Source organism: Pteropus alecto, unplaced genomic scaffold (assembly GCF_000325575.1).
Source record: "Pteropus alecto unplaced genomic scaffold, ASM32557v1 scaffold101, whole genome shotgun sequence".
NCBI classification, from domain to species: domain Eukaryota; kingdom Metazoa; phylum Chordata; class Mammalia; order Chiroptera; family Pteropodidae; genus Pteropus; species Pteropus alecto.
In genome coordinates this window covers 15393832-15406571 of record NW_006432945.1, presented here as the reverse complement: position 1 = coordinate 15406571, position 12740 = coordinate 15393832, and the positions used below count along the sequence as shown (strand labels likewise).

Here is a 12740-nt window from a genome sequence, read left to right as displayed (position 1 = left end):
CCAGTGCAGTGGGAAAGCAGCCACAGACAGTAAGAAAACAGGCATGGCTGTGTTCCAACACAGCTTTATACACAAAAATAGGTGGCGGCCAGATATGGCTCATAGGCTGTAGTGTGCTCATCCCTGGTTCACACAGAAATATGATAATCATTTCAACAAATTAGTATCTCAGAAACTTACTGTTTAATTTTATCATTTCTAGGTCCAAACCTTGGTCCAGATGGTCCCCTTCTGAAAACAAAATACCAAGTGCATATTAAGGAGAGGATTATAGAAACAAAAACAGAAAACATTCAATCAGGCTGAATTCTGAACACGGATCAGTTAGCATAAGGAACCACATGTTACTGGTGCTGCTGGAACCCTGTCTGTACTGCACTGGTACTTGGTGCTGGCCGCAATCACCCTACTAGTGAATTTTATAACTTTCAGAGAAATGAGGGTTTATATAATCCCTAGTTACATGCAGGATGTCCTAATGATTAAACTTTGAAATACCATAATAACTAAAGTGCCAGTGAATAAAAACAGCTTTATGACTAATTATAGAACACTAAAAGTACAATTCATCTTAATTAGGGCTATAATGAAATGCTGATTACCAAGGATGAATAAAGAGAAAAATCTGTTCAAAACACTAAAATATTTAAAGTATATTTTTTAATTATTCATCTCAAACTTACCAATATGGCTAAAGGGAAATTCAAGAGTCTACGAAATATCAGCATGTCTCAAATTATTACTTCTCTATTACAGTTCATTGTGGTGTCACTTTAACCAATTATAATATTCTGGAAATAAAAAATGGTGGACATTTTAAGTAATTACCTTTCTTTTGATTAGAGAATAAGGTATAAACCACAAAACTCAAAAGAAAATAGGTTCTGTACCAATGAAACACGAACTCTCCACCCCTCTCTCCTCTTAGCCCTGGCGGCCTCCATCCTAACTGTGTCTCTGACTGACTACTTACACCCTGTGAAAGTGCAATCATGTAATATTTCTCCTTTTGTGACCAGCTTCTTTCACTCAGCATAATATCCTCAAGGTTCATTCATGTTGTAAGCAAGAGTCAGAATTTCCTTCCTTTTTAAGACTGAGAAACATCCCATTTTGTTTAGCCACTCATTAGTGATGAACACCTGGGTTGCTCCTAACTTTTGGCCATGCTGTGAACATGGGTGTTGATTAATTTTTTAAAAATTATTTCAAGAACTTTATTTGACTTGTCTCCCTTTGAACATGCAGACAGAACCGCAGCGAGTGGAAGCTGCGTTCTGAACAAGCATGTCAGTTTGCTGTCAGGTCCCCTGGAAGATGCGGAGCGGGTCGGGGAGTGGACCTCCAGTGGTAAACCGCTGTCCTGAGGAGCTAGTGTTTCCTACGAGGGTATTGAATTTGCATTCAGGCAGGTGTTTACTTAACCAAAGCATTTGGCTGTCTTTTCAATGTTGAGTCACCTTTTGACATGCGGTTATTGCTGTAGACTAAGGATTCTCACAGTTGTCGGCACTTTGTGACTATAGAAATCTTGTCACCTGCAGGAAGTTATCTTCCCACTTCACCTGATCTTCCTGCAAAAAAGGCTACTATTTCCTATTATTGGACCTGTTTCTTGCCTGTAGGCCGTTTTTGTCCATTGCTTCATGGTTGTCAATTACTTCTTATAAAATGTTTTTATTTGAGGAAAAAAGGCCTCTACAAAAAACTGCACAACATTACAACAAAGAGGGAGGTAAAAGTTTTCTCTCAGGCAACCCTCGCACATCAGTCTCTAGAGAAAACCCCTGTAACAATATGTCATCTTTCTTGACTTTTCAAATACAAACGGAGGCCTGTATGAGAGCGCTAATTCTAACTGCAAAGGATTGATCAGGTCATTTAATTTTGACAAAGTATCAAGGCAGTTCAAAGGGGGAAAGGATAATCTTTTCATTGAACGGTGGGGGAACAATTGGAACCCCCCCCAGTTACCCTTCACTTCTACCTCAGCCATATATAAAAATTAACTTAAAATGGATTACAGATGGAAATGTAAAAGCCAAAACTATAAGACTCCTACAAGAAAACATCGGAAAAAATTTTAGTGACCTTGGGTTTGGCAAAGATTTCTTAAATAAGCAAACATGATAAAAGAAAAAATTTAATAAATTAATTTCATCAAAATCAAAACTTTGATCATCAATAAGTACTGTTATGGAAAGACTGTTATTAACCAGGAGAAAATATCTGTAAAACATATATCTGACCACTTGTTATCTTGAATATATAAAGAACTCTTATAACCTAATAGACAAACTTATAACTGAGCAAAAGGCTTTAATATATAATTCATCAAAGAAGACATGAAGATGAAAAATATGCACAAAAAAAGATGTTCACTAAAATCTGTCATTAGGGAGATACAAATTAAAACAATAATGAGATACCACTACACACCCACAAGAATGGCTACAATTAAAGACTAACCACATAGTGCTGATGAGAATTTGGAGCAACTAGAACTCTCATACAGTGCTGGTGGGGATGCGAAATGGGACACCACTCTGGAAAATAGTTGTAAACATATACCAGCCATTCCACTCCCAAATATTGACCCATGAGAAATTAAAACGTATGTCCACACAAAAATCTGTAAGGAAATGTTTATAGCTGAAAACTAGAACTACCCCCAAATACCCATCAATAAGTGAATCGATGAATGAACTGTGGTGCATTCATACAACTGAATACTACTCAGAAATAAAAAGGAACAAACTATTGATGCATGCAGCAGCATGGATGAATCTCAAAATACTTATGCAGAGTGAATGAAGCCAATGAAAAAGGCATAATGTATAGTTTCATTTATAAAATAATTCTAGAAAATACAAACGATAGGCATAGAAAGCAGATCAGTGGTTGCCCGGGGACTGGGAGAATGACCAAGGGGCATAAGGAAACCTCTGAGGCCGTGGCTGTGTTCATTATTTGATTTTGGTGATGACTGCACAGGTGAACAGTATACACGTCAAAACTCACACTGTACACTTTACATGCATTTTATTATATGTCGATTAATCCCAATAAAGCTGTTAAAAAAATACTTACAGAAAAAAGTCCTCTTCTTCATCTGAATCATCTTCCAAAAGATTTCTCTGTCAAATAAAAAGAAAAAAAAGGAAAGGCGAGTTTTCGGATCCAGAGGGCTCACGAACCGTCGGGGAGGAGGAGTCGGGCGAGCTCTGTGCTGGGGGAGGGATGACGTGTGTGTCACAGGGAGCTCAAAGATACAGAGCCTCATTTGCAGACTTTCCACTGATAAAAGAAAATGCTATAAAACCAGAATCATATGACCGACCACGAGGCAGAAAGGTCACTGAAGCTGGTGTGGGAGCTGCGGGCAGTCAGGAAGGACCAAGTCCCCCCCTTCTTCCTGCCTTCCAGTCTCTCTTTCTTCGATATTCATTAAACGAACAGGCTTGAGCAGCTTCTATGTGCGAGGCACTGTGCTTTGAACAATACAGACAAGGTCTGAGCTCTCACAGAAAAATATCTGATGGTGATGAATGCTATGCAGAGAATTAAATTGGTAATGAGATAGAAAGTGACAGGGTGACTAATGAGATTAGGCTGTCATGGAAAATCACTCTCAAGAGGTGAAATTTAAGTTCAGATCCAAATGATAACAAAGAACCAACCAAACATCAGAATAAGAGCATTTACTGCCGGCAGAGACTGGCTACTGCAGAATAAGCCTAGTGTCTTAGTTATCATAATAAATGTGAACAGTTTGAGTTCTATTAAAAACAAAAACTATACGTAATTAGACTCAAAAAATTCCAGCCGATATCTGTTTACAAGAAATTCATCTAAAACAAATGTCGAAAAGATGGAAAAAAAAAGGAAAGACACATCAGCAAATTCTAAAAAAAGGTTAGAGTTAGCAACATTAATATAAAGGCATTAAATAATCCAATAAGATTTTACACTGATAAAATGCACAATCGACCAAGAAGATTTAACAGCAATGAATGTTTTTACATTAACAATATAGCTTCAAAATATATTAAGCAAACACTACTCAAAATACAAGAAACTGATATGTTCAAAATTATAGGGAAGATTTAGCATATCCTTCAGAGACAGACTAAGATGACAAAAAATACATAATATAGAACTTTGTACAGAGCAAATTTTATTTTCAATAATCCAAGAAATGGATAAGCCACAAGGGAATTTTAATAAATTCCCAAAACTACACAGGTCGCATTCTCCTACAAAATGCAATGGAAATTAAAAAACAAAAGGACATTTTAAAACACTTCTAATTTACATATTAAAATGTAAACGAAGCTTAAACTATTTAGAAATGAATGACTCTAGGAACGTTACAGAACAAAATTTGTAGAATATGTTCACAGTAGTACTTAAAGAAAAATGTGACAAATGTATTTATGAATTCACAAAGATTAAAAATATATGAAATAAGTATTTAACTTACCCACTCTTAAGGTGTGTAAATTATTCCTAAGCAACATAAAACCCCAAAAGTCTTAAAGTTAAAGATTAACGGATTTGATTGCATAAACATTCAAAACACGAAGAACACAAGACATTCATAAACGAGGTTAAATGGCAAGTAATAGATTGGGAAATAGAACTGCAACTTACTTTCACACCGAAAGTCTGATATATATTTTACATAAAGAGCTCTGAGAAACCAGTGAGAAAATGACGCACTGTGGAAAAGCATCAGCAGACAGGAAGGACAATTCCCAACAGAAGAAGAGCTGGCCAATGACCACATGAAAAGATGTCCAAAGTCAATAACATTCAGGGAGATGCTTTCATCGGTTCCTTCAACAAATATTTCTTGAACACTATTCTAGCTAATACGTAACAGATAATCAGTACGTTTATGGTAGTATTTGCTTTAGAGGTTGATGATACCGAAGATGAAATGTTTTTATTATATCTGTACAATGAAAAACACACATGAAAACCAGTGTTTTTACACGCATTCACCGAACGAACCAAGTCCTTGAAACGTAATATCGAAAAGGATAAGGGGACGCGATTCACCACTTCACACCCACTAGGCAGATGTTGGCGAGTGTTGGTGAGAAGCAGCTGGTGGTGGGGACGAACGTGGGGGAGCTGAGCAGCCACGTGCTGCCGGCAGGAATTTTTTTTCTTGGGAAAACGGCCTGGCATTTCTTCACAAGGTGGCACAGAGTGATTCTAGTAGTGAGATTCAGCAAGTCTGCTCCTAGGTACTTGCCAGAGAGAAAGGAAAACACGTTCGCATAAAAACCTGTACACGAACGCTCACAGCAGTGGTATTCACAGCGGCCAGGAGTGGCAACAACCCCAGATGTCTATCGACGGCTGAAGGGTAAATAAGATGTGGTTATTCGGGAATAAAAAGAAATGAAGTACTGAGCTATACTATGACGTGGAGGAACTCTGAAAACAGGCTGAGCCGAAGAAGCCAGCTACGAAAGACAACGTGGTACATGATTCCATTTGTAGAAAATGTCTCGATTAACAAATCTATAGATTTGTGGTCGCCTAGGCCTGAAGGGATGAGGAGCATGGAGGGTGACTGCTAAAAGGTACAGGGTGTCGTTCCGGAATGATGAAAATGTCCTGAAATGGATAGCGGCGATGGCTGCACGAGGCTGTGAATATGCTAAACCGAAAGACAACGTGGGACATGATTCCATTTATAGAAAATGTCTCGATTAACAAATCTATAGATTTGTGGTCGCCTAGGCCTGAAGGGATGAGGAGCATGGAGGGTGACTGCTAAAAGGTACAGGGTGTCGTTCCGGAATGATGAAAATGTCCTGAAATGGATGGTGGCGATGGCTGCACAAGGCTGTGAATATGCTAAACCCACTGAATTGTACACTTTAAATGAGTGAATTACATCTCAATAAAGCTGTTACCAGAAAAAAAGTTTAATAGGAAAGAGGAACAAAACTTTAAAAGTTTTAAAGTGATTTATAGATGATTAGGCATCTCCCCCACCTCGGTTAGGTCCCACTACAGTCATCCATTCAGTTATCAAATTTCACGCTCTGACAGACATTCAAAAGGTCTCTAGTGAAACAGTCAATTTTGCTCAATGTTAATGTCCAATATCCTATTTTTACAATAAAATATGGTAGTAGTCAATCAACAGAGTAAACACAAAGCTCCATAGTTAGTCTCAGTAGAAGAACTGATTGAGGCTGTATAGTTTATGTAAAGCTTAATTTATAAAAGCTTACTAGCAATCTGTCTATTGGTGGATTCTACCTCCCTTCAAGAAAAAAACCTGTAGAATTAGAAAAAGGAGAAGACAAATGTTTCCTGTATTGTATTAAAAGGTACTTGCAAATCTTAAGAGGTTAGCAGTTGGACAGAGCGGATGATACAAGGTTCTGAGGCTGTGCAAAGAAGAAGTATGTTAAATGAAGTCGAGCAGACTAGACGCTCCAGAGGGGCAGAGACCACGCCCTTTCGTTTTCAGCGCAATGCTCAGCACATAGTAGGTGGTCAATCAATATCTGTTGAATGAATCAGTAAATTAAGGACTAGCAAGAAGACAGGTGAGAGAGCTTCAGGTTGTGATAAAAAATAACACTGGGGCGACATAAGCACCATGGTGGAATGAGAAGACCCCTTTGTATCTTTCCTTAGACTTACAAGTCAGACAACTGTAATTCAACGAAGGATCCTCTGCGCAACACACAAACATGCCTGAGAAATCCACACATTGGTACATCTGATGGTGGGCGTACTAAGGGAGGCAGGATGGGAGTAAGGACAGGGATGGTGACTGCAGACGCAGTCTGGCACTGCTGCCACCCCAACTAACCCCCAGGTGGTGATGGAGGAATCGGGCTGCAGGCCTCACACCACAGCATGGGAGGTAAGAGGCAGATGCAGCCTGAGAAGTCAGTTCCTTCCTTCCCGCCCCCACCCAGGCCCCAATGCAGCAGAGCCTGGTGGCAATGGCTGAGCTGCTTTACACAGCACAGCAGTCCCAGTGGCCATTTCTAACAAGGAGGCAGCGTCACGGACTTGTGAACCCACTTCCCTTCCCCACGCACTGTGGTGGGACCTGGCAGAGGCAGGCGAGATGCCTCGAATAGCACAGCGGGGCTGGCGCTGTTCGTAACGAGAACACAGCACTGGCAGCCTGCAAAACCAGTTCCCTGCCGCCCGCCACATGCCCACCATAGTGCCCTGGGACCAAGGAAACTTGGACACAAAAGGGATCACGCCGGTGGGTACGTGGTATTTTCTATGACTAAAGTGACAACAACCCTACCACAATCCTGGAGGCACAGGTAAGAGAAAACAGAAACTTGTGCTATAGCACCATCTACTGGAAAACAAAAGAAAGACTTCTACTTATCAACGGCTGACCTGTTAAGAGCAAAACAGTATCCAAATGAAAACAGTATCTGAAGGAGAAAAGAGTTCACTACCTCAAATGCGCAGGCAGGAAAACAACCCAACAAGTACCATGAATAACCAAGGTAACATGGTAGCACAGAAAGAAAGTGAAGTCTCCAGAAACCGTATTCAAAGCCACGGAAGATTGTGATTTGAATAACAGAGGATTCAAGATTATCATTCATGAAGAAACTGGAGATACAAGAAAACTCAGAAAGACAGTTTAATGAGCTAAGGAAGAAAAGCGAATAAAAGGAGTACTTTAACAAAGAGACTGAAACTGTAATAAAAACCAAACAAATTCTGGAGCCGAAGAACTCAATAAATGAGATGAAGAATGCGTTAAAGAGCATTGGAAATAGAGCAGACTAGATGGGAGAAAAAAAATTAGTGAGCTCAAAGATAGAAACCTAGAAATAATTCAGGTGGAAGGAGAGAGAACTAAGTTAAAAAAAATTGAAAGAAATTTATGAGAATTATGTGACTCCATTAGAAACAGCAATGTAAGGAAAATGGGTATACCAGAAGGAGAAGAGAGGGAGACGGGAAGAGAGAGCCTACTCAAAGAAATAATGAGAACTTCTCAAGCGTATGGAAGGAGGTGGCCATTCAAATACAAGAAGCTAACAGAACACCTTATTATTTCAACACAATAAGACTTTCTCTAAGACATAGTATATTACAACTGTCAAAAGTTAATGATAAAAATTCCCAAGGCAACCAGGGAAAGACTGTCACCTACAAAGGAAACTCCATCAGATTATCATCAGATTTTTCAGGAGAACCCTATAAGTCAGGAGACAGTGGGCTGATATATTCAAAATATTGAAAGAAAGAAACCGCCAGCCAAGAATAGTATATCCAACAAACATCCTTTAGGTATAAGGAGAAACAAATGCTTTCCCAAAAAAACCTACATAAAAAACTCCACACACACACACAAATAAACAAAAACAAAAGCTGTGGGAATTTACCCATCCTGCACTACAAGAAATGTGGAAAGGAGCTCTTTTACCAGAGACAAAAAGAAAACAGTATACAAAACTTTGAGTAAGATGACAGAAGCATGAAACTGCAACTCTGTTTCAGAATAGGGTATTAAACTCTTAATTACAACATAAAGGTTAAAGAGGGGAAAGTATGAAAAAGTAACTTATTCATACTATAATTACTGTAATTTGGTAACCAACGCACAACATAAAAAGGGATAATTTGTGACAACAAAAACATAAAAGGGGAGGAGGGAAAGGACTGGACTTGTACAGGTGAATGAAGATAAGATGTAATCAGAAGAAAAAGGACTATGAGACATTTTATACAAACCTAATGGTAACCACAAGACAAAAATCCAGAACTGAGATACCAAACATAAAAATGGAAACAGTAGGAAAAAAACACAGAAAACCAAATTAAAAGAGTAGACAGAGACACAAAGGAGAAGAAATAATGGGGGACACAGAGCAACCGGAAAACAAAAGATGAAATGGCTGTGGTAAGTCCTCATACAGCTATAATCGCACTAAATGTAAGTGGACTGAGCTCACCACTCGAAAGGCACAGAGGAGCAGGAGGAATTAAAAAATAAGATCCAACGATATCTTGCCTTGAGAAGACCCATCACAGCTCCAAAGGGAAACAGAGGCTCAGAGTGAGGGGTAGAAGGCGATGATACTCCAAGCAAATGGCAACCAGAGAAAAGGGGATGTAGCCATACTTATGTCGGACAAAACAGATTTCAAGACAAAAAAGGTGGCAAGAGACAAAGATGGACATTTTGTAATGATAAAGGGAACAATTCATCAAGAAGATTTAATACTTATTAATATATATGCACCCAACCTGAGAACACCAAAATACATAAAACAATTATTAACAGATCAAAAGGAGGAATTTGACAAAAGTACAATAATAGTAGAGGACTTTTAATGTCCCGCTTACAGTAATGATTAGATCATCTGGACAGAAAGTCAACAAGGAAATACTGGCCTTAAAGGACACATTGGATCAGATAGACTTAATTGACATTTATAGAACTTTCCATCCCAAAACAGGACAGAGAATACACCTTCTTCTCATGTGCATGTGGAACATTCTTAAGGCTAGACCAAATGTTGGGACATGAAACAAGTCTCAGTAAATTTATGAACCAGGCATATTTTCTGACCACAGATAATGGTATAAAAAATGGTATAAAACTGGAACTCTAGAGTATATAGATGTCAAATTATAAAACTGTACATCTGAAATTTATAAAATGTTATTAACCAATGTTAATAAAATGTTATTAACCGATGTTAATAAATTAAAAAAAAGAATAACACTAATACCTTCTCTCAAAAAATATTTAATGCTTATTGTAAAAGTAACCTATCTACAATGTTCATATCAAATGTTGTCTTCCAAAATGGGGCATAATTTCTCAATTTGTACATATCTACACAGAATGTTCTAGAATAAATTAGAAATTGAATATTATATAAATACTACTCTGGATTCTGAGACACTTACAGGACCAGAATCCTTTATCTGCAGTTCGAAATCAAAAAAGTTCTGAAAAACCAAGAGATTTTGTTGGTCTGAGCCAAAACTCATTTGGAGGAAAACATAACCTGAACTGATGTTAGCTAATTTACTTACATACTTTATTTATATAGTTAAAATAATCAGACATTTCACTGAGAAATATTAGTGTTTGGAGATGCTACTCCAGACCCCCAAAAGCTGAACTTTTTAATATACACTGAACTACTTTTCTAAAATCTGAAAAATTCTAAATTCCAAGTCTATTTGGCTCTGGAGTTCTGAATAAAATATTGCATATTTATATATTCCCTTTGAAAGACTAGACAGAAGCTATGATCAATAATGGAAGCAGAATTCAGTTGAGTCACCAATTTAAGTAACACATACTTTTCAATGTTTACTATGAAGGAAAATAGGATTAGAATATAAGCATAAACTTTAGATTTTTCTAAAAAATCTAAATTATTGACAAAGAAAATGAAAATATATTTTGAAACATTTTTTTTTAAAGCTTAAGATTTGGAACTTACCCTTTCACTTTTCACAGAACCAGTGACATCGTCGTCATTTAGGTGGCGCTTGAACTTGGGAGGCATATTTTTTACTCTAGAAGTATTCTTCTACTTCCCAGCAGAATAAGTATTCACCACCTTAAAGGGAAAACAGATTCCATCAGGTCGGAACTTCAGACGGAAGGTAAGGCCGTAGGCAGAGCACGAAGCCCTGTGTGCTGGGGCCTCCTTCACGTCTCTGACTCTGACTACTCCCTCCTCACTTGCTCCACTGCAGGGTCCCTGGCCTCTGTGCTAGGTCTCAGGGCATAAAAATAGTTAAAACCACGAGAAAAATGGATGTAACTTTCTTAGAAGAACATGTGGAGGAAATCAGTGACAAAGAATTTATAAAACAAGAGAAGACTGTACAGGAGGAGGGAAAAGTAGGAGGGACCTTCCTGAAAATGAGACATTAAATGCTTTAGGATTTTAACTTGAAGTGAGAAGACAATGGAACACTTCCAGGTCTCAGATTTAGCTGCTTGGACAGTGATTCAGTTTCCTCATCTGAAAAATAGAGCTTTCTAGGCTTTTGCATCACTTTCTAGTTAGGATGGTCTAATCGGATACAACTGCAAAAACATTCTGTACACTGTAACAGTTTGTTCTAAAGCATAGCACTGGGTATTCCAAGAAAAGGGATGTTAAGTACTGTTCAACAAAACCAGTTTTTTTATTTTTTGCTACAGAAAGTCTCAAAGCCTTTTATGTGCTAATATGCATTGTGCTTTTCCAGGAAAATGCTTGAGTATGCAACAGACTCAATTTTCTTGAGAAAAAGCTGACTTATGCAAATATGAGTTTTCAGTAGCTTGGTCTAGAAGATGGATGAATAATGAGAATGGCTAACATGTGCCCGATGTTTTGCTACGCGCTAGGCACTGTGCTCAGTGACTTACATGCATTTTCTTTTAATCCTCTGAAGTCGGCACTAGAAAACTTAAGAGAAAGATAAGGCTGAATAAAGATAAGCAACTTACAGCGTTAGTCACTCTGCTCATAGAAAGAGCAGAAACACAGGCCTTAAAGTTAATCAATGGCTGCGCATGATCAGTTGTAATATTTATTTCAATTAGTTGCCTTTCGGGTTATATCATTCTGTTCTAGAAAGACCACTTTCCTATAATAATCCAGCAGTCCTCTTTCCCCTTGCACAAGAAACTGAAGACAATCTTTAAATTAGTCAGTCTGTTGGTTGTTATACACTAAATAAATAAGTAAACAAGCCCAGAGTCCAGTTTCATAAACCAAATAAAAGTTATATTTTTAAGTTGGCTTCTTGTCAAAACAAACTGATAGGCACTTTCCTTTGATAAGAAATGCTTCCCGACTAGAAATATAACCACGTGTAACAAAAACCAAATTCTTGCCACCTGAGTAGCAGCTCTAGCTTTCTGCATTTCACAATTTGTCATGTACATCTGGCCCATTTTATTCTTCATACTTTCAGAGTAATTCATTCACGCACAAATGTTACAGAATGCATGGAAAAACAAATGACAATAGACACAATTGAAGAACTTGAGCTTTTAATTATATTTGTATTTCTGTTTACATGTTAAACCCTACGAAGGGGCTGCCTCAACACCCCAAAGCAAATAATAGGCAAACTTACACAACATCTTTATGAAATATAAAGTTAAGCTACAAGATTAATGATGAGCAAACCCATATTCTGGTCCCATAATCCAAGGATCAGCTTCCTAAAGGCAAGAAACCAGCGTCCGACAAACAGAAAAGCCATGGGCAAACAGTAGGAAGATTAACTACGCAGATTAATCACGAACCACAGGGCGACTGATATTTGTACCAAACAACTCAGAAATAAACCCCACTCAGAAATTAGGCTTATACAGAGTCTACCTAAGATTTCTCCCGCGAAAAAGTACATATGCATTCAGGTGTTTGTGTCTAGGTATATATGTAAATAAATCTTCATGATGCATTTCAACACGGTTCACTTAAAAAATGTCATCACCGTATGCTTCCTATGCCATCCGCATACGTTCACACTTTAATGTATGTATTTTTTGAAGAGGCAGCGCGTTCTCTGTTCAGTGGCTTTACACATACACTTCTAATCTGTTGTTTAATAAATGCTGGCTTTTCACTTTACGCAAAAAGCTAACAAAACACCCTACGTGTTTCGCTCCGCAAACGCTTGACTGTGGGCAGCGGGCTCCTCGTCCCCGTGCCCCGTCAGCAGGCGCGGCGGGCGCCTCGGGAGAGGCG

The 12740-nt window shown here is 38.3% G+C and overlaps 1 protein-coding gene across 1 annotated transcript in view; it reads right to left on the bottom strand.

Moving 5' to 3' along the window:
* VAMP4 (vesicle associated membrane protein 4) overlaps positions 1-10604 on the bottom strand; it is a 29039-nt gene extending 18435 nt beyond the window's left edge. Inside the window, exons 1-3 of the mRNA XM_006907805.3 lie at positions 10485-10604; positions 3091-3137; positions 181-231 (exon numbers count right to left, since the gene is read on the bottom strand). Of these exons, the coding sequence (XP_006907867.1) occupies positions 181-231; positions 3091-3137; positions 10485-10550 (164 nt within the window). The 5' untranslated portion in view covers positions 10551-10604. The remainder of the gene's footprint in view (positions 1-180; positions 232-3090; positions 3138-10484) is intronic.
* Between the last annotated feature and the right edge of the window lie 2136 nt (positions 10605-12740).